Below are 23,191 nucleotides of genomic sequence, written 5' to 3' on the forward strand. Positions count from 1 at the left end.
GGTCAAATATCTGCTTTCCGGTGCAATGTTTTGACAAAAGAAACCATTAGAAATGTCTAATGTCGTTTTGTATTTTTTCCTAACTATATTATTCATTAGGGCTGCACTATGCGAGTTTTGTACTGCAAAAGTTTTGCAACATGTATTAAGATGTCTGTAGTCCAAAACTAGACGATATGAATTGTCTGGCTTGGAAACAGGAAACAAAGGATTGTTCATTTGAGAGGTGCATGTTTCAATCACCCCCTGGTATTCAAGTTGATCTAAGATCTCCCTGACCTGTTTTTTAGCTTCTTGCTTTATGGGATACTGCCGTTGGGCAGTTGGTTCACTTTTTAATTGGATTTTGTGAGGCGGTGAATCCTCATCCCATCCTACATGATTTTTATATAATGCAGGTGCCTGGGCTACTGCCCATTTCCTTGCATATGTGTATTTTTTATGAATCGGTATGTGATTCGAGAAGGCAGGCATAATCACTTCTTCGCCACGAGGGCACTCCCTGACAAACTCTGGGGGCCAATCTTTTTCAGCTAACAGAATATCATAGCCTTTTGAGAGCTTATCCCAAAATAGACCCTTAATTTTCCTAGTCTTATCACCCTCCATACGCAATGTTATTTCGTATATTTTATGGGGCTCGCTAAGTCTGGCGTCGGCAGTTTCAACCAGAATGTATTCATTCGTGTCCACTGTCTCCAGATGACTCATCAAGATCTTGCGCGCTATACTGATTTCTGCTGCACTGTCCAACATTGTCAATGCCCACTCCCCGTTTTTCAACTGTGTCCTCAGTATTCTCGGCATGGTTGATTACTCTAATACTGGCTACCTTCTTTTTCTGAAATTGAGATTTTTTACTCTGAGCAGGTTCCTTGTCTTTGGACTTGGTGTGCTCTCCTGGGTCTGACCGTCCTCTTCTTTCCGAATTCTGTGGAAGAGATCGAGAGGGACGTGTATCAATACTTTGATATCTATCAGGTTTTTTTAGATTATCCCTATTTCTAAGGTTATATCTTTTCTCAGAGGGTTCCCTCTGGGGAGACTGGCGTTCTCGAGTCGGAGTTCTTTCCCTCCGTCGAGGAGACCTTCCTCTGGACTGGAAAACTTTTTCCTTGGGAGTGGATTGTTTATTTCCATCCCAGCTCTTTTTAGGAGTGTTTAAATTATTTTTAATAAATAATTTTTCAGGATTTTCGAGCAGTTGGGGCTTTACTGGTTTTCCACCCAAGCTGTCTCTACCTAATTCTTCATAGCATTTTTCTATGATTTTTGCAAGCTCAACAGGATCTTTTATATCTGTTTCCCTCAACTTCTGGCGGATCGCCACCGATGCTGCTTCTCCCTTTACGTTGGCTAATAATATAGCCGTGACCTGCTTGAAGTCTTTCAGTAATTTCATACCTAGATTTAAAGCGGGCTCTGGACCGAATTCATTTTGAATCTGTTTTAGCACTTCTGGTATTACCGCCATAGACGGAACACCGTGTGTTTTTGTGTAAATGGAAGCAAAGACTGTACCCCAAGTGTCGCAGTCCTCCACGTGTGGTGCGATTCCCATAGGAAGGCAGATGGTCAAGATTCTGTGTTTCTCAATAGGGGTAGTATCAGGAAATACTGCCTCTATTTGAGTGATTTTCTGTGCTAACCAGAAAGGAATTTGTTCCCGTTTTACGGGTGTTTTACCAAGACATGACTGTATGTTCTGTGGTGTAATTTTATTTGTGTTCCCCTGATGAGGGGTCAGCTGTGGTGAATTAACAGCTGGCTGGACTGTTGCAGTCCGCATTACATATTGGACTAATTGCCTATGTATCTTAATTAGTGTTTTTAGCTGTGCTAACAGCTCTTCCTTAGACATTCTTGCAATGTCAGGATGTGGTGTGTAGCTGGCTAGAACCGGCCACGTGGCTCCTGGTCTACCTATTGGACCGAGCCTTGTTATGTGATCATTGTGTTTTAGGGCGCCATTAAACCAGAGCAGGTGCTCTTGAAATTTAAGAGGAATTTCAATCTCCTCGAAAGGAGCGTACTCATCCGGTGGTTTCTCTATTTTGTAATAGTGAAACTCTTGTGTTATAGCGTTTACCGCTGGAAAGTTTATCCATAAATAGAATACCTCTGTCTGCCGATACTCGTGAGCCTCTATCACGAAAATTACTGTACCACCCTGAGGTGTCAGTCCGTTCTCTATAAGTTTAAAGTTATAGATCTTCTTAACTGGACCGGGATGATAATAGCATCCGGGTCTGTGTATTCGGGACCCTGCTGAGTCGCATCTGCTGCGGCCCCAGTGGTGCCGTTGTTTTGTACTGACATTTTATAAATGCAGTTTTTGCAGAGTAGGTCTCCAAGGAGACAAAGATTAGGTGCACAATATTTTGGAACACTGTATCCTTCAACGTTGAATAAACCAGAGCTTTACATAGGAATCTCTTCCTACTAAGGTCGGGCGGATTTTAACCTTTCACCCACTCCAGACGTCTATTGGAGTATTTACGGGAGAAAGGGGTGTGAAATATGCACGACTGAGTTACTCTAAAAGTCTTGCGTTAGTTTATCGCCTTACCAAACGTTGGGCGCCATGTAGTGTAGTTCCTAGTTTCCCACTAGGCCCTGCGCATTGGAATAACATAAACAGTAGTATCGACGTGGAACTGCTTATATTCCAGGCCTCCACTGACTATGCTAAACTTAATTGGGTTGTGTTACCAACTAGCTCAGAGGTCACTGGAAACTTTCTTCTCTGCATAGGAAGTGATCAGCTTCCTTGGCACAGACAAGAAGGGATTCAGTTTTCCAACAACCGTGCAACATGACAACTTTGCTCCTCAGATCAAGAGTCGATCTCTAGGGTCGTGTGAAACAATAGACATAGATTTCACTCAGTCAGTCTAGTGCAGTTTACTTTCACGAGATGTAGAGAATAGAGAGACGGGCGTTTATCAATAAAGGTTAACATTTATTGAACAGTCTTTCTTCTCGTACAAGAGAAATGTATTGCCACAATTGCAATAACTGTTATTATAAAAAGTACGTACAGTAAGATAAGTATTGCGAAATAGAACTGTAAAAGCATTGATATGGTTTCTTAGCCATACAATGGTTTAAAAGTAATAAAACATATATACAGTCATATATACATTAGGCTAACATACTCAACTGGTGCTTCTAACTAAGCCTACCCCAGTGTGCCTGACCTAAGCCTAACACGTGAGAAGGGGAGTAAGTAAGTAGCTTAAGTTAAGTTGGTTTTGCCAAGGTTTGTTTCAAGAATTCTCGTCTAAGGGTTTAGTCAACACCATACCTCTGAATAGAATGATGGAGGATTGGTATCTCCTTCAGGGGTCTCTCTCGATAATGGTAATCAGCAGCTTCACCACCACAGGATAGCAGGCTGCAGCGTCAGAGTGCTAGTTTTTACCAACACAGGGTCATGCAGGCAGCTGGCATCAGCAACAGGCAACGAACTCGCATTGCTTAAGGCAACGTTGGTAATATTTATACCTGACAGGTGCCGGGTTTGACGCAAGTTTGCTGGACATAAGACGTCAATTAAAGATGTCACTAGGAAGTGACAGTTATCAGTTGCTCATTAGAGTTCCATTACTAATCAAAACATAGCAAGCGGGGATTTCCAGGTTTGCTAAGTTTTTATCTTGTTGAAGAACTCGGAGTGTTATCTAGGAATATCAGATAGTGACTGCTGCTCTGTCATTGCACTAATTGGTCGCAAAGGAAGTAGCAGAGAGTCATGCTGGAATGTGGCTCTGTTCGTGTGAGGCCAGAGATGACTTTTCAGAAAATCGCACTTGAACGGTTATGCCAATATAGGGAATAAATGGAGTTATAGCCGAATAGGGGCATAAGGTCACAGTATCGATCAGGAACCTAGATAAACACGCAACATTATGTTCTGTACCCCATTGTATTACGACACCCACCAGTGTTTTTCCATAGTAGGCAAGTCGTTGCGGACTCCGCAACATACATAATGTAACTTTATGCTGGTTAAAGTCAGTCCCTCGTCAGCCCTCATAGGCGGCTGGTCAGATCGGACTCCACTGCAGTGTAATTTGTGAATAATCGTGTTTGCTTAAATTCTCTACTGCGTTATCGACTCTTTTTTCTTGGAAGGCTAGAGGAGGTCGAGAGTGACCCGGGTGGCCCTAATCAGGTAATTTCCTTCAGGCTGGACTGTTCCTATGAGGTACGTGGTCAAGACTGATTTGCATATAGCTGGGTCTGAACTGAGGTGGTGAAGTGAGCTAAAGAATGATGATGGATTCAACTCGTATCTGTGACGGAGTGAGAGACTGAAAAGTTTCAGCGCTCCGTTCATCATCTCCTTGTGTTTGCGATATTACAATCACGACCACACTGTTCGGATGTTATTGAATTAATACAAGTTTTTCCTGATTTCTAAAAAAATTATATACTTTATCGAAACAAATATTGAACGTGTGCACGGGCATGCCGCAATTTTATGTTGACCATTTGGTCTTTCTCCAGGAAGGCTTAGGGGTTCTCCCTCACTTGTTGCACCGGTTTACCTTACATTTGACATACTATACGCACACTGAAATGGCGCCACTTCCAACCATATCTAAGAAACCCCCCGTCTTCTGCGTCTACCTCAGCACCCTGCTCCCGGCTGAATTCGGAATATAGGGCCTGTCCTTGCTACTTTCTTAAATTCCGAAGGTGAACCTTGAAATCCAACTGTATGATTTTTATGCATTTTCTTATTTCTTTCCATTGACTTTATTAGCGCGTAACTGCACAGAAAAGTAATTCATTTTGTAAACTTTGAAAATTCATATCCTAAAAAGTACTTACTGTAGAATGAAGTTGTTGGTCTGAAAAAATACATAAAAATCAATGTTATTTTTATAAATAGGGTCTCAAATTTATTCTTGTTTGTGTGTCACATTTTTTGCCTCTGTGAGTACAACAAATGCTATGCACTACCCTCTGATAAGCTTAACTGCTCACCCACACTACCACAAATAAAGTATTAGTATTATCTACTTTTGCCTGTTTGTATCAATCTGGGTCTCACTGGATTCTCTGCACAGTGTACTTTATTTTAAAGCGTTGCATGAAAGTGGCAGAGCCTTATGCATAATAATCAGACAAGCAGACAAAGGTGGTAATGTGGTTGTGATGGATTTTAATGACTATGATTGGGAGGCGAAATGTCAGCTTAAAAATAAATAAAATTATTAATTTGTTGATCATGCCTTGTATCAGGAATCAAAAGAAATGCTTACCAGGAAATTGAAATGGTATCTGGAACAACAAAGAATAGATGAGGACGAGTTAAGATATTTGAATCATGACAAAGCACAACTACATATTATTTATTTTCTCCCAACTTAAGTATCTATCAGAAGAAGAAATGTTTGCTTGCTTGGGAAGCGAAAACAAAATTGGAACGGTCAAAATCAATGTGAATAGAATTTCCTTACCAAAAAGAGAAAGTTAAACATCAATAACCTGAAGAGAGTTCCGCTATCCAACCCAATCATGACTCAAATACTGGGAACCCCTTGAAACCACTCTTGGGTCTTCTAATCAACTGCCGATCAGAAGTGAAGCATGCATCTGACATCGCAGATCTCATTTTAAACCAAGAAATTGACGTGATGGACAGAATCTTGGCTAACTGAAACTTTGTCGCCATGCATGGATCTACTAGTAACCCCGAACTACAGCATCGTGAGACTAGGGTGAGGTATCGTTTGCATCTACCTCTCCGATCTCGCAGTAACACAATTAAACTCCAATCCACTTGACTCCTGCGAATATCTTGCTCTTTCCATTAGAAACAAAGCAAATTGTCCGTGCATTTACACACTTTGTACCGTATTCTTGGTAAGAACAACACCTCCGTAGACAACCTAATGAAATTCATCACTGCAAACTCCTCCTTCCAAAGCAAGGATTTATTCCTTGGGGATTTCATTCTGCACTGGGAGGATCCTAAAGATAACCAGGTTAATGTCTTTAAAGACTTCCAGGCTGGCAAAACTCTCACCCGAGCCTGCATTCTCCCAACCCACAGCAAAGGATCTACATTAGACTGGATCATCTCTAAGGAAAAGGCAGTCAATGTAATCTCTCCATGCACTTGATCAGACCACCATTCTATTACCTTTCAAATTCCAGGAGATATAAAGGAAAGATCTACACAATTTGCAAAACCTAAGATATGGATTAGAGATCCAAAATATCTAGACTATGAGAAACTGGCTGAGCGCTGTGAGAAGGATCTTCTTCCACCCTCCAGCATAACAAACATCAGCAAACTCACGGACCACTACAGTGCAACAATGTCAGAAATAATTGATTTATTGACTCCTCTAAAACTGAGAAGTATCACAGATAGAGACAAAAACCATTAGATTAGTAGCTCCCTGAACGAGGAAAGGAGAAACCTGAGACTAACCAACGGAAATGCAAACACTCATTATCCCATCAACTAAAACTACTAAGAAATACCAGAAACGCATACAAAAAAGCAATCTCAAATCAAAAAAAATAATTCTTTACATTGGAACTGGAGAACGCTCAAAATCGACCAAGTAAACTCTTTGAAATGGTAAAACTACAGACAAATAAATTGGCCAAATCCTCTATAGAAGTACCAAAACCCCCAATAAACTGAGAAATTCTCGTCTTTCTTCACAGACAAAGTTAACTCACTGAGAAGTGAGCTCACTGCAGCCGCTATCAACCTACCTTCCCTATAGGCTCTGACAATCAATGAACCTGCAACTTCCTTTCAAGCTGTGCCCAAAAATAAAGCGCAATGGTCCTCTTTCAAGTCATATGATGACAACGACATCACCAAAATCCTATCACCCACAAAGCCCAATAACCACTTCAATGATTCCCTCCCTTCAAAACCCTCAACAACAACCAACCGACTTGTCGTACCCATCTGGACAGCAATAATCAACGCCTTTCTGTTGAAAGGCTCGTTTCCAGACTGCCTAAAAACCGGGCCAGTCATCCCCATCTTAAAAAAAACTACTTTGAACGCTGCTGACCCAAATAATTTCAGGCCTGTAACCAATATTCCCTAATTAGCAGAGTGCTAGAAAAATGTTTACATCATCAACTTAGCCATCACATTTCTAAATGTAATCTTCTTGATGGCTGCAGATCGGGTTTCAGACCAGATCATTCCCCCCGAAGCTTCTGTAATGTGGGGGAGCAATGTGTAACCACGGACTGGTATATCCGGGAAATCTTCCGGTCAGTTAAAAGATCACAAAGATTTTTTGTAAATCAAAAGCTATCACCATCCCCTATTACAATTGGCGTACCACAAGAATCAGCTCTTTCCTCAACTTTCTTTAACCTCTACATGGAACCCCTGGTTGAAAAACTGCGACACGCAAACATCCTGTTTTATATGTATGGGGATGACACAGAGATCTACATTAAAGTCTCGTCGCTGGAGGAGATCAAGTCAATGAATGAAGGACTAAAGATGACCATGCATTGTCTAGCAAGTAATCGGCTTAAACTGAACCCACAAAAAACTGAATTCTTACTAATTTCTCCCCCCCCAAAAAGAATTTCTTGGGAAATAAAGGAATGGACCAAACTGATCACCGCACTTAACTGCACCCTAATCTTAGTGGACTCAGCCAAATCACTACGAATCATGCTGGATAGGAAACTGAACATGTGCACCCACATCAACTTGTTGGCTAAAAACGCCCAGTACCACCTTAGTTGTCTTAGAAAACTAAAACCATTCCTTGAAACGTCAGACCTCAAAATGGCACTTCAGGCTTTGGTCATCGCAAGGATCGAATATGGATGTTCAAGTCTATCTGGCCTGCCCAAGATGTCAACAGCTCGGCTAAACGCCTCTCTTAACGCAACTGCAAGACTCATAACTGGATCTAGAAAATTCAATCACACCTCCTCGCACTTAAAAGCTCTGCACTGGCTTCCATACAAAGCCAGAGTACAACTCAAACGGGCCTGCATCACTCATAAGGCGCTTCCGTCAAAAACACTGGTGTATCTATCTCAGAAAGTGGTGATATCTGGAGGAGGCCGGAACTCCTGGGGCGCAAACGATCTTGTGCTGAAACCTCCATTCTTCCAAAAGAAGAAAACATACAACAGAGATTTCTCGGGTGCCGCACCCAGAATCTGGAACTTTGGAAATTTGTAATTTGGCGTAATCGGTCAGTCTCAGATACTAATGTAAACACAGAGATCTTTTACTGTCACCGTTCGTATATATTGTTTTATATTGTTCTTCATTTGTACGTTTTTGATGCTTGCTGCTGTCGCAATCAAGAACCCTTTATCTCTGTTAAGTACTCTGACACAATTTCAGGTCACGTGTGCGCTATATAAAACACCCAATAAATAAATAAATAAATGATCCCTTCAGGAAGGCCGATAATAGTGGGCGTAGATTCCCAATCAGAGCATCTGGCCGAACGTATTGATATTTTCTTGGCGCTGTTTGTTAAGACTTCGCCTTCCTATATTCAAGACACAAAAGATTTATTAAGACAATTTAATGACATACCTTGGGGTTCCAATTATTTTTTGGGTTATTATGGATGCTACAAGTTTGAATACATGTATTCATCAAGAAAGAGGTTTAGATGCAGTAAAATCTTTTCACTAAATAAGAATTCTTCTTAAAAGATTCAAAGATGATTTTGGACTTCACGGAATTTGTTTTAAAGAAAAATTTCTTTCTTTATCAAAATATGTCGTTTCATCAAAAGAACTGTGATGGGTTCTGAGTTTGATCCCTCTTACGCAAACCTCTTTATGGGTTTATTTGAGGGGTAGCATGCCTGGATTGGACCCTAGTATGATAGCAATAAATTGTTATATAGGGGCCACTACATAAATGATATTTTAGTAATTTGGAAAGGGAATGTAGAAGGCCATAAGATAGAACTTCAAAATCTCAAATATTATTACAGAGCTATGTCATTAACTTAGAATTTGATAAACAGCATACCCAATGTTAGCTGGAAGAACACAATCTTCAGGGAGTCAAAATTGTAATATAGTGTTTTGGAACATAGCGGGCTTGGCAGGAAAGATACATGACCCAGCGTGGCTGAGGGTCGTGGAAGATCACCCGATAATCTGCCTACAAGAGACCTGGCAAATCAGCGAGCACCATATGGAGGGTCTTCGGACTTACCATACCCCAGCTTTACCTAGTAAATCAGGCAGACCTAAAGGTGGCCTCTGTATTTACATCTCAAACATGCTATATTTGGAGAAAGTTATGTTTGTAAGAACTAATGACTTCTATCAGATTGTGGAACTACAAGGGAAGGGAGCAGGCACCCTGATAATTGTAAACTTCTATAACAATGTCCCAAAAAATGTGATTGTTACTGTCCTGAACCAATTACAAAGGGAACTGAGGAAACTCCGTGGGAGACCAAATGGGGAACCGTCCGATATTTGGGGTGGGGTTTTTAACTGTCATCTGTGTAGGTATTATCAGAATGGGATATGTGGGTGGAGGGAGGAAATAGACTATGCTGCACCACATTTTAAACATACAATTGTGGGTGATATGCTAAATGAAATCATGTCTGAGTTTAATCTTCACTTTGCCAACAAATTATGTATACCTCCAGTAGCTTTCAAGCCCACTTATATAGGGAGAGGTTGTAATACGACAATTGACTTTATTCTGTCTTCAGAAAATAGGAGACTCACAAGGTTTTTAACCTATGTAACACTATGTAATGCGCTGAGTGAACATTATCCCGTTAGTGCCTCCCTCGTATTAGAGATTAGCATCTGTCACAGTAAAGGTGATATGGGATCCGCATATAAATATGAACTTGGCTTGTCAAGTAGAAATGGATACACCTTAAAATGGCAGAAGGTGAATCCAACCGCGTTTCTGGGGCAGCTTGTACATGAAACCAAAGAGGATTTTAAAGTGTGCCTATCGGAGAAAAATGATGGACCAGACGTGATTAATGCCTTTGTGAATATGGCAGCTAAGATTAAGGAAATTCTTACTGTTAAACAAAAAATGGGTTTGTGTAAAAAACCGGGGTGGTTTGACAGTGAATGCACTAAAGCACATAAGAAGCTAAAAATAGCCTTAAAGAAGCCACTGAGGATTAGTGAAGAGATAAGGAAAGCTAGATCATCTTGCAAACAGGCCCAAAAGAACAGAAAGCAAAAATTAAGAGGAAGTGTGGCTAGACTTACATGAGGCCTGCGTACAGAAAGACAATGTGAAGTTTTGGAAAATAGTGAACTCTCCACAATTAACGGCGAGGGATTGTGACAAGATAGATATAGCGATCCCTGAAGAGAACTGGATTGGCTACTTCAGCGCCTTATACCGTACTGATATTGAGCCTGGGAGGGACATACCGGAAATAGGAAGCTATGGGATAGAGGCCATGAATAGGGCACTGAGAAGCCTAGCGGTATATCCCCTGGATATTAGCTTTACACTGGATGAGATAACTGGTGCAATACAAAAAAGCGCTCCAGGCAAAGCTCCCGGGCCGGATGGTGTACCAGTCGATGTTTACAGGTCTAATACCGATATTTGGGCTCCACTTTCATTGAATGTTTTAAACAAGTGTTGCCAATCGGGTTTTATAAAGTCTTGGTCAGATGCAATTTTAATTCCTATTTGTAAGAAGGGAAACCGTGATGACCCGAAATGTTATTGACCTATATCACTTTTAGATTATTTTTTAAAAGTGGCTGGGAGGGTAATTTTAAATAACTCCAATCATGGGTTGAGGAAAATGGGGTTTTATCAAGGCTACAATATGGTTTTAAGTCTGGAGTGGTGTTGTAAATAGAAGCCTGGAGCCGGGTGTTATTTAGGTTGTTTTATTCAGTATAGATTTCAAGTCAAGTCTTCAAGATGTTAATAATAAAAGATATAGCGAAGACCCACCAGGAGTGACCAGCTTGTCACTCAGCCTGCCTGGTTCCAACTGCCAGTTGTCACCAGGCTAAGCCCCAAACACTCCATGATGTCACCATGATGTCACCAAAGGCTCTAGTGGTGACATCATGTGAATGACAATTAAATACCACAGGCAGTCTCTCAAAGACGGCTTTTAAAAGAGTTACTGTCCGCCAGTTCCTTTTGCTGCAACTACGATCATGTCCCAAAAGCCTTGTACTTCACCCGAGGGACGATTTCCATACTGACGATCCTGCTTCCAAGTATTAATCCGATACAATGCAAAATGAGATGATGGCACGCATACCACGTCATACCGGGTGGCTCTGGGCACGCCTCTGCTGCCAAGCACAGGGTCAGCCAACAATCATATTCTTGAATAGCAGACTAAAAGCGCATGCTGATTTAACGGCACATCTGCCTCCCAATCACCTTTGGTTTCGATGTATTAAGCCAGTAATCCTTTCCATTGTTGCTGCATATTCACATACAATGATAAACCTCCCCAACTTGCCACAATATTAAGCTTATGCACATCAACACCCTGGGTTTGCAGGCCGTCCTGATAATATAGGACACTGGTGGGACTTACCAGGGTGCTTCTTTTCTTTATTTTCCATTTCAGCAGTGTTAATGTCCTTTACTTTTAAATACCCAGACTCTTCACTTTCTGTTACTTGTACGCTGTAGGCTTATTTTCAGAAGTTCCAATTTCTTACTTTGTAGGTTCCTTACTTCATTTTCCTTGCACGCTATAGGTTCATTTAAACTTCTCCAAAAGTCGCCAAAAATGTTGTAAATAGAAGCCTGGAGCCGGGTATTATTTAGGTTGTTTTATTCAGTATAGATTTCAAGTCAAGTCTTCAAGATGTTAATAACAAAAGATATAGCGAAGACCCACCAGGAGTGACCAGCTTGTCACTCAGCCTGCCTGGTTCCAACTGCCAGTTGTCACCAGGCTAAGCCTCAAACACTCCAAGATGTCACCAAAGGTTCTAGTGGTGACATCATGCGAATGACAATGAAATCCCACAGGCAGAAAAGAGACAGGCTAAATACAACAAGTGGGCAAAATAGAGCAAGGTATGAATCTCAGCCTTATTATTGATAAATACACCAGGGCCAAAAATGGAAATGTGTTCTTAACATTTGTCGATCTATCTCCTGCGTTTGACTGTGTTATACACAATAAATTATGGGATACTTTATTGGAGATGGGTATTGAAAATTGTATTTTATTATTTATTAGAGAACTTTATCGTGAGGCGGGAGCTAGGGTGAGCTATGGAAAAAATGGGGAGTGTACGGCCAGCTTTGGCATTGGAAAGGGAGTGAGGCAGGGATGCGTCCTTGCCCTGTTCTTTTTCACATTATACATCAATAGCCTGGGCGAACAACTGGCCGAGCTCCCCCACGATTAACCGAACATTAATGGAAACCCAGTTCCAATTTTATTATAAACGGATGACGCAGTTTTAATGTCAAGGAAGTCTATAGGCTTGCAGAGAACAGTCACTTACTTTGTTAGTTATATGCAAGCGAGGGGACTGCAAGTAAACATAAGTAAAAGGTTCAGCATGAAGTGTGGGAAAAGAACTGCAAAGAACTGTAATATCTCCATCAATGGCAAAACAATTGAGTGTGTAAAAAACTTTGCATATCTAGGGATAAACTTTGATCAGAATGGCACTTGGCCAGCTGCTATATCTGCCCGTAAAAATATGTTTATTAGAGCAACAGGGGCACTTGTTAGTATGTCAAGGCAACTGGGCTCTCGACCGGTTCCAGAATTGCTTGCAATATATAAATCCAAATGTGTTACTACAGCAACTTATGGTGCGGGTATATGGGGAATTACCAACGCACACTCCATACAGACCGGTGAAAATAATTTTCTGCGTTACCTAATAGCTGTACCTAAATCAACTGCCACTCACATTTGTCTCTCTGAGGTGGGTCTGAGTAATATTGCAGATATTATAAAATCTGGGCTTTATTATTATGGCACAAGGTATGGAACTCCCCTGAAGCAGCTTTTAATCGAGAGGTTGTTATGGATTGTTTAAATCTTGATAATGCATACTGTATCCCATGGCTAAGATATATTAAGGAAATGACAGATGAATTTGGTCACCCAGAGTTATTTATAGGTCCAGATTGTATGGAGATTACCTCCAGGAAGTCATTAAAAAAGGAATATTCGAGCGCTATCTCCCCTCAACTGGGCGCACTCCTCGTTACAGTATCTGGGGATCCAATTGACTCCCAAGATCAACCAACTATATACGGCCAATTACCCTGAGCTCATCACCCGACTCCAACGAGAACTCTTCCGTTGGAAGCCGCTCTTCCTCTCCTGGTTGGGTCGCATACACGCCATCAAAATGACCCTCCTACCTAAATTACTCTATTTAATCCAAGCACTCCCTATAGAGCTGGAGGAGGACTTCTTCACACGTCTCAAGACCATGCTCCTGAAGTTTGTATGGCAGGGGGGAAAGGGCACGTTTCTCCTTCTACATGCTAAGGCGTCCGCAGCGAGAGGGGGGGGCGGGGCTTCCAGACCTTTGCCTCTACTATAAGGCAGCTCAATTGCGCATCCTGGTTGAATGGGCACAGATGGAGTCGGAAAAACACTGGCTCCATATGGACCGCAGCGTAGCGGGCAGAACAATCTGGGTTCTGATATGGCGCGCTAAGAAAGACAGACCCCTCAATGCGTACATCAGCACCCCGACACGCACTACCCTAAAAGTGTGGGACACTGTGGCTGTGAGGGAGGGCTGGACGTCCTTCCCATCACCACTCACCCCGATCCATTTCACCTCTTCCTTTCCTCCGGCGCTCCGAGAGGGGCCTTTCGATGCCTGGAGGACAGGGGGCTGTCTCGCACTCACGCACTCACGCATCTGTTCCACAACTACGACCCACTTACTTTTGACAATTGCAAGAGGGACTATGGGGCTCTCAGACTGCCAAGAAACGATGGGGCTTGTGGACAGCTGGTGGATACGTAATCCGATACAGGCATACTTCACACACGTGTCCACCACGCACCACAGCATGTCAAGACTAGATTACATATTGATATCGGCGGCCCTAGCAGGTACGGTCAGAGAAGCACGATATCTTGGGAGGGGGATCTCGGATCACTCTCCTATGTGCTTGAGTGTGGAACTCGGACAGCCGACAGTCGGTAAAGTGGCTCCTATTGGGGCGTGGCACTTGCGGGACCCTGCGACTAAGAGGGAGATTGCCAGGATTTCAGATCACTATTTTCATGAAAATGTAGGTACTGTCAACTCGGCACAGTCATTGTGGGAAGCATATAAGACGGTAGTCCGAGGGGAAGTTCTGTCTTTGATAGCGGGGAAGAAAAAGAAGCACCAGGCAGAGGTAGAGAGGATGGAAGCAGACGTAACTCGGATGGAAGAATTAGTGGCCAAGACGGCCGCTCCGACGGACATGTATCTTTTAAAATTAAGACCGGATGAGTACAGAGGCCTTGCCAGAGAAAGGGCAGTAGCTCAGAATAAGGACACTCAAATTCGAATATATGAACATGGAGACAAGGCTGGTAAATTGATTGCTTGGCTCAAACGTGGGGAATGGGCATCGCGGCTAGTACTGGAGTTAAAAGAAGCGGATTCTATCTGTGTCACAGAACCCCAAGCAGAATATTACAGAGGTGTATGCACTTCTGTCGGTGGATATACGGAGGCTGAAAACAGTGATATGATAAAAGACATCTGTATGCCTGCACTGTCGGGGGATGATAAGGGGTATTTAGATTCCCCTTTCACGGATGATGAAGTGGCACAGGCAATTAGAGGGGTAAGATCCGGGAAAGCGACTGGCCCGAACGGCATCCCAGTAGAACTGAATAAACTCGCCCCATATATTCGCTCCATGTTTGCGGAAAGTAAAGAGAGGGGTCGACTCCCATATGACCAGCGGTTGTGAATATAGTAGTTATCCACAAGGCGGGCAAACCTAAGACCCTTTGCTCCTCCTACAGACCAATCTCGCTGCTCAATGCTGATCCTAAAATCCTGGCGAAGTTACTAGCTACCAGATTGGTTAAGGTAATTACTACCTTGATACACCCGGATCAGTCGGGCTTCATGCCACGCCGAAACACAGCTCTCAATCTGCATAGGTTACATGAGATATTGGGTGGTTCCCCGTCGATTCAGGAGCAGGCTGTGTTGGTGTCCTCTTTAGACGCCACCATGGCGTTTGACAGAGTCGAATGGTCCTACCTGTTCGCAGTATTGGTGAAGATGGGCTTTGGACCGGAATTTGTAGGCTGGGTACGTTTGTTATACGCTACTCCCTCAGCTAGAGTTGTCGTCAATAACTGTAAGTCGGCCGGCTTTCCCCTTGGAAGGGGCACGAGACAAGGATGCCCTCTGTTCCCGCTTCTCTTCGGTCTGGCCTTGGAACCTCTGGCGGCATGGGTTAGATGGGACCGGTCAATACGAGGCCTGCGGGGGACACAAGACTGGGAAGACAAAGTCTCACTGTATGCGGATGATATCTAGCTTTACCTCACCAACCCCAAGGGCTCTTTGATCAGTTTTTTAGATGTGCTTGCTATATTTGATAGATATTCCGGATATGCAATTAATTGGTCGAAATCTGTGCTCTTCGTCCTCAGGGGCCAGCCGCCAGTGCTCCTGCAGTCCTGCCTTATACAGAATGAGCCGGTAGGGTTTAAATATCTTGGTATATATGTTACGCTTGACCCTAAGCTACGGTATATCAATAATCTGGGGCCCCTTTTGGACCGGCTCAAGAGAGACGTGGAACGCTGGAAGGCTCTTGCACTTTCCCTGTTGGGTAGGGGAATCTGGTTTAAGATGATGGCCCTTCCCCGATTTCTCTATGTTTTACAGAATGCAATGTACCCGGTACTGACATCCTATTTCAAAGATATTGAGGCTCGCCAGAGGAAGGTTCTCTGGGATGGTAGATCCCGCATAGCATTCTCTAAGCTCACTCTCCCGTGGTACAGTGGTGGGATTGGGCTGCCAGACCTGCGGAAATACTATTGGGCTCCTCTGCTTGCGGCGGTGAACCATGTTATTTACGGACCTCCAGGAGATCCGGGATATGCCATGGACCGTGGGCTGGCGCCAGGTGTTGATTTCACCAGGGCGCTGTATGCCAGGTCTAAGCGGTTTTCCATAGTGGGTGCAACAGCAAATGCAGTCCACGTTTGGCACGCGGCCAATAGATACCTTGCCTGGGAAGGGAAACTTACCTTGGCCACCCCCCCTATGGAATTCGGAGAGACTAGGGAGTTTGTGGAAGACCAAAGGATTCGACAAGTGGGATCTAATTGGGATCACACAGGTTAAAGATATGTGGAGAGGGGGCACAGTGCATACATTCGACTCTCTCAAGCAGCAATACAACCTGCATGATAGCGAGTTCTATCGGTATCTTCAGATCAAGCACGCCCTCCTCATGCACATACCTTTAGACGCCACGCTTCTCAAGGCTTCTCCTCTGGAGGATCGTGTGCTAGACAGATACCTTCCAGAGAAGACAATTTCTTTAATATATAAAAAGCTTATTAATAATATGGAGGACCCGCTGGGATGTATTAGAGCACAGTGGAGTGCAGATGGGGTGGAGCTAGATGATGAAGACTGGATGGAGGCGATCTCCTCTCCAAGGGTGGTTCCGATCCAGATGCAACTCTGATTGGTACAGTTAAAGATATTGCATAGGTCATATGTCACAAGACCTCGGCTGGTACGAATGGGTCAAATGGATAGTGGCGAGTGCCGGATGGGGTGTGGAGAACTTGGCAGCTTTATGCATATTCTTTGGCATTGCACAGAAGTGCAGGAGTATTGGACAAAGATTCATGACGAGATGTGAGGTGCTTTGGGTGTTGAGCTACGGCCGGAGGCCTGGAGATGTATACTGAATGTGTGGGAACCCACGGACTTGAATACATACGGAAAGCAAGGGGTGACACTGGCGTGTATGGTAGCGAAGCGGAACATCGCTCAGCTGTGGGGAGTCAGTCAGCCGCCCCAGGTTTCCAAATGGGTGGAGGACTTGGACTGGTGTATGTTTTGGGAGAGGTCGGTATATGTGGCCAGGGGGTGCCCCGAGAAATGGGGAAAGGTTTGGGGGACCTGGAATAGTTACCGGGGAAAGATTTGCGCGCACCCGGGGCGACGAGTAGAGGTGGAAGCGCAAGAATCCCAGTGACCCGCTACTTCTATACTGTTTTTATTTTGTATAAATGAGACTGTGTTTTTGTTCGCTGATGAAACTGTACTCCACCTGATGCTATTATTTTGTTTTGTTTACACCTTTCTTTGATGATTATTAATAAAACGATCTCTAAAAAAAAAAAAACACAGGAGGTCTCAGTCATGATTGATTACGGGCCACCGGGAACTTCTGTGATATTCAATACGCCTAAAGAATTGGAATTTCTTTCATTATAAAGAAAATGGCTGAGCCGGTACGAGCTGTGGATGGCACCAACTTGTCTTCCGGCCCCATCACCGATGAAATGGAACCAATCGAGTTAAGGAGTTCTCAGGGACACTGAGAAAAAATATTATTTAAACTGATTTATGCTCCTCAATTCCAGTTAATCCTTGACTTACCCTGGTTTACGGAACACAATCCAGAGATAGACTTGGAAAAGAGAACAGTCCAACTGAATTCTAGTTACTGTCTTTACTACTGTTATGAATCTACAGAAGAAAAGCATAATCCTTTTGCAGATAGAATTTTTGCCACCAGATCAAATCAAATCTGTGCATTTGAGACAGTGGCCATACCACCGCAGCATGAGGATCTTGTAGCAGTATTTGATAAAGCTGAAGCTAAAAAAACTGCTGCACCCACCCCCCCGCAGGTCCTTTGACTGCAAAATTGATTGGAGCCAATTTGTCGTGCAGTAGGATCTACACCCTAACTGAAAAAGAAAACACATTCTTGAAAGAATATCTTGAGCAATATTTGGCTAATGGTTTGATTCGCCCCTCCCAATCTCCTGTTTTTTCTCCACCCCTTTTTTTGTCCCACAAAACAATGATGTATTAAGAACTTGCATAGACTATCAAGCGATCAACTAAGTAACTATTAAGAATTGATACCCCTTGCTCTCAGTTTTGTTAGATAAGGTAAAAGAGGCGAGAGTTTTTACTAAATTAGATCTTCGTGGTGCGTACCATTTGATTCGAGTAGCATGGGGCCACGAGAGCAAAAAGGCGTTTTGTACCCGTTTTGGATTGTATAAATACCTAGTCATGCCTTCTGGTATATGCAATGCCTCACTTCGTGAATGATGTATTGCAGGAATGTTTGGATCATACAGCGGTGGTCTACATTGACGACATCCTTATCTTCTCCAGATATCAATTTATTTCTAAATTCTAGCGATCTTTCATGCTTTAATTGGTTATCGATTCACTGTATTTCACTAGCTAGCACCTGAAGCCAAACGAAAAGGGTTAACCAGGAGATTGAACAGTATTTGCATTTATACCTCTTAGAACAAGAAGGTGAATGGTCGGAAATGGTTTGGACAGTAGAATGTGTTCACTCGTCCACTGGTTACTCTCCTTTCTATTTGAATTCAGGTAGACACCCCAATGTCATTTTAGGAAAATCTGATGGTTCTGTCCCTCCGGTGGAGGAATATAGTAAATAGAATCCTAGAAAGTTATCACTCTGAAACTGAACACTTGAAAAGAGCCAAGATCTCTTATAAAAGACAGACAGATAAAAGAAGAAGTAATCCTGACTATTCAATTGGAGATTTGGTCTGGATCTTAGTAGGTGTGTCCTGATAGATATGTAAAGTACCAACTGGAGCAACAAAAAGCAAGGCATATAGAGTTGAGCCCTTCACATGAGGAGACTGCGAGGTGCCTGGGATTTACCCTGCCACGCCATTCCATCAACATAAATATTGATCATGCAAAGTAACTCAAGGAAGCCCTATTTGTCAAGGAAACTCTAACTGGTAAATCTTGCAAAACTCCACATCAACAATACAAGCCCAGCTGCTAATTCAACATAACAAAGTGTTCAAGTGTATACATGGTAGACCACCACTACTTCGAATGCACGCTTTACCTCCCCTGTCACAATGTTGTACTCTATGCATCCTTATTACAGAAAACGTACTGTCCGCTCACTGTGCCAAATGTTTTATAATTTGATAAACGTGGAAATTATGTGAAAATTACTACTTCTCACATACTTATTTGTCGTGTGAAATGTTACATTTCCGTTGTAAGATGGTACACAAGGAAAAATCCACAATACCATTACATGTACTGCTTTATCTCTGATTGCAAAACGAATTAGAAATAAATCATGCAGTCGCATTTGGGAAAGATAAACATATTTTGGAAGCCAAATAAGTGAGAAAATGTTACCAGTAATTGATTAGATTCTGAACTGGGGTGCTGCCCCTCAGTTCAAAGGCACACACCCAAAGCACAATAAAGAGTGACTATTGTCGGTGTGAACGGAGAGGCAGACATTTCGCACCTTGAGATCCCTGCTCTGGGATCGCAGCCATTCATGGATGTATCCCTTCGGGTCACGGGAGAAGCTCAGCATAAAATCACGCTGGATCTTCAGCTGGTTAATGGACTCTATGGTCTCATGAATCTGAAAGTGGGAGAGAAAACATGTCACTCGATCACATAGAGGAAACTGGCACTTATCACGTTCTCATATATGAAAAGAATACACCATTTATGGGTAACAAATATTTAGCAGATTCATATATTTTAATAATTCAAATTCTTCTTGCCATCATGCAGTCTATTTGGATCTGACATTGAAAGCAACTTCTTGGAAAAAAACGCAAAAAATTGCTGCTGTTATTTTCAAATTAGATTTAACACTTAATTTTCATGTACCTGTGTCTGTTGTGTTATTGACATGCGTATAACGCCAACGAGCTCTGTGAATGAATGAATGAATGAATTAAATTATTTGTAGAGCGCACGATGGCCAAAACGGCTTCCTGGCGCTGAGAGCTCTAAGGAACAGAACAGACAGGGCCAGGAGGTTTAGCGGGGTAGGCCAGGGCAAACAGAAAAGTTTCGAGCGCTTTACGGAAGTGTGAAAAAATAGGGATAGAGCGCATGGAGAGAGGAAGGGAGTTCCAGAACCGGGGTGCAAGAACAGAAAATCTAGTTCCACGAGTGCGAGTTTTGTGGAAACGGGGAACAGTGAGGAGGGCAGAGGAAGATGAACGGAGAGTGCGGGCAGGGGTGTGGAGGGAAATCAGAGAATTGATGAAAGCCGGTGCAGAGTGATCAAGGGCCCGATAAACAAGGCAACCTAGTTTGAACAAAGATCTCTGCAGGATGGGTAACCAGTGGAGGGATTTGAGGACAGGAGTGATGTGATGGGTTTTGGGCAAGTGAAAGATGAGACGGGCAGCCTGATTTTGGATTGCTTGAAGGCGGCGGGTTTCGTAGGCAGGAATGCCTGCGAACAAGCTATTACCATAATCAAGGCGGGAAGTGATAAGGGCAGAACTAATGATTTTAAGGGAGTCAAGAGAAAAGAAGCGGGAGATTTTCCGGATCATCCGAAGGGAGAGGAAGCAGGAGGACACCACGGCACTGACCTGGCCATGCATGGACAGGTCCTGGCTGACCTTAATGCCCAATGTTTTAACGGAGGGAACCGGGGTGGGAGGGGGGCCAAGAATAGAGGGCCAGAAGGCAGGGGACCAAGGGCTGGATGAGCCGCTAGTCAGGACAAGCTCAGTCTTATCTGGATTGAGCTTGAGGTGATTGGCGCTCATCCACCCAGAAATAAAGACCATGGTGGAGCGAAAGGAAGATAGGGAGTGAGAAGAAGAAGAAAGATCAAAGACGAGCTGGAGGTCATCTGCGTAGATATAGACAGAGACCCCCAGCTCAAGGAGAGAAGAAATAAGTGGATGGATGTAAAGATTGAAAAGAAGGGGAGAAAGGGAGGAACCTTGGGGAACCCCACAGGGCACCGGGAGGGGTAGAGCGGAAAAGCCGGGGAGGTGGACAGCTTGAGAACGTCCTGTCATAAAGGACGTGATCCAGGAAAGGGCGGGGCCTCGTATGCCCGCTGCGCTGACACGGTCCAAAAGAATGTTATGGTCGACCGTGTCAAATGCAGCGGACAGGTCGAGGAGAACCAGAGCTTGGGGAGAGTTGGTGTCAGCCTTGGCTTTGAGCTCGTCAAGAACGGCTAGCACCACAGTTTCGGTCGAATGACCCGAGCGGAAACCTGCTTGGTGAGAAGCAAGGAGTTGATTCTGTTCGACATAAGTAGAGAGACAGGAGGTGATGTAGGATTCCAGAATTTTGGCAAGATAGGGAAGAAGAGAGATGGACCTGAAGTTAGAAGGGAGAGAAGAATCAAGACCAGGTTTTTTAAGAATGGGGGAAACAATAGCAGATTTAAATGAAGAAGGGACCAATCCGGTAGAGAGAGAAGCATTGAGGAGGGAAAGGGGGGTAGCAGGACAGGAAGAGAAGAGAGTTTTAAGGATGCGGGCAGGGGCACAATCAGTGGGAGAGCCAGACTTGATTTTAGTGAGCAGAGCTAAGAAAGGGTCCAAGGAGAGGGGCGGGAAAGAGGAAAAGAAAGATTTAGACACAGAGGGGACAGAATGAAGTGGAGTAAAAGGAGTGACAGAAATGTTGGATTTAATTTTAACGATCTTCTCGATGAAGAAGTCGTTTAAAGAAGAGCAGAGGGCCTGGGAAGGAGTAAAGTGAGGACAAGCACGATCAGAGGTGGCCAAATTGTTGACCAAGAAGATTTCTTTAGATTTGTTGGCCGGATTACTTGTTCGGAGAAATACTTGGTCTTTGTCGCCAGAATGGCCTTCTTGTACTCTTTAAGAAGAGATTTTTGTTTGGCCTTGAGGTCGGGGCAGTAGCTACGGCGCCAAAGGCGCTCAGAGCGTCTAAGTTCCAATTTGAGGATCTTGAGCTCAGAGTTAAACTAACGGTGAGCCTCATGAGGACGAATGGACTTAACTAACTTGACTAACTAACTAACTAACTGTTATTACATTAGAGAGCATTTTCTATTTAGACACCCTCGCACGTGGAATGGAAAAGCCCATCAATCGGAAAAATTAAACTATTTATTTTAGGTTTGTTGTTTTGTCCCTTGTTAGTGGTTAGAACCGTGTTAAAATTTGAAATGGTTTGTGTGAATTAGGCTAACATTAAACTGAGCTCGACTTAGGAAAATCTCTATGGTGTTTTAAGGGACAGCGTCTGCTATTCTCGCCTGTGTTGGCAGGCAGGCCGATAAGCCCTCCAAACAAAGGCTAGAAATGCCTTCTGATAGCTTTCTTCAAAGGAAGATTATGTAGGGCCTTTGAATTGAGACTCTAGTATGAAGTACTTCTCTATCTCATTACACTCACTACTTAGTTTATATAATGTTTCTGAACATTGTTAAACAATTTTAGAATAAGCAGCAGAAAGGCTCTGGAACCTTTTCACTTACTTACATTCTATGAAAACTTGCTTATTGTTTAAAAACAATAAACAAGAAGCAAAGTTATCAGCTTCTTTAAAAACGTGTTCAGCATTTCATAACAATCACTAGAAAAGTGATCCAATACAGAAAAACATGAATATATTCAAGTAAGCTTAATTATCATGTTGCAATAAATAACATCATAAATAAATGTGCACATTGATCCCTAAATAAACAACAACCTATATAATTTAAGAAGGGGAAGGTCACTCTTCAACAAATTCTGTAGGAAAGCTGGGCTACTTTCATTTTCGCATCTATCAAGACGCACTGGTTATCATGATCGATGATATTCAATCAAGATTGATGAAATACAGGGCTGGGCCAGTCAATTGAAAGCAGAGCAAGCTTTGGAAGAAGGATGTGGGCAAACTCAAAAAATGGTCAGACTGGAAAGTGACCTTAGACTAGTAACTGCAGAGTTGAAAAAAAAAGGGGGGGTCACCCAACAGCAACATGTGGGCTATAATTATTGCAACAAGATGTGAAGGATGGAGGATTCCATGATCACATGTGCTCAAAAATCTAACCAAGTTTTAACTCATCAGGTGCATAGCTCTCTTGGTCCCAGGCTGTTCCCATGAACATTGCTGGGACAAGAATGAGAGTCTGCAACGCCAGAACCAAGTATAAAATCAAATATAAAAATACTGTTCTGTACAGAAACGGTGGAGGCAATCCAAT

At 43.1% G+C, this 23,191-nt stretch overlaps 1 protein-coding gene across 3 annotated transcripts in view; it reads right to left on the minus strand.

Moving 5' to 3' along the window:
* SMARCD3 (SWI/SNF related BAF chromatin remodeling complex subunit D3) overlaps positions 1–23,191 on the minus strand; it is a 1,454,082-nt gene that overhangs the window by 117,361 nt on the left and 1,313,530 nt on the right. For all 3 annotated transcript variants that reach the window (XM_086941345.1, XM_086941344.1, XM_086941343.1), the window contains one exon: positions 19,499–19,621. In XM_086941345.1, the coding sequence (XP_086797471.1) occupies positions 19,499–19,621 (123 nt within the window). The remainder of the gene's footprint in view (positions 1–19,498; positions 19,622–23,191) is intronic.

This window comes from Lissotriton vulgaris, chromosome 10 (assembly GCF_964263255.1).
Source record: "Lissotriton vulgaris chromosome 10, aLisVul1.2, whole genome shotgun sequence".
Lineage (NCBI taxonomy): Eukaryota > Metazoa > Chordata > Amphibia > Caudata > Salamandridae > Lissotriton > Lissotriton vulgaris.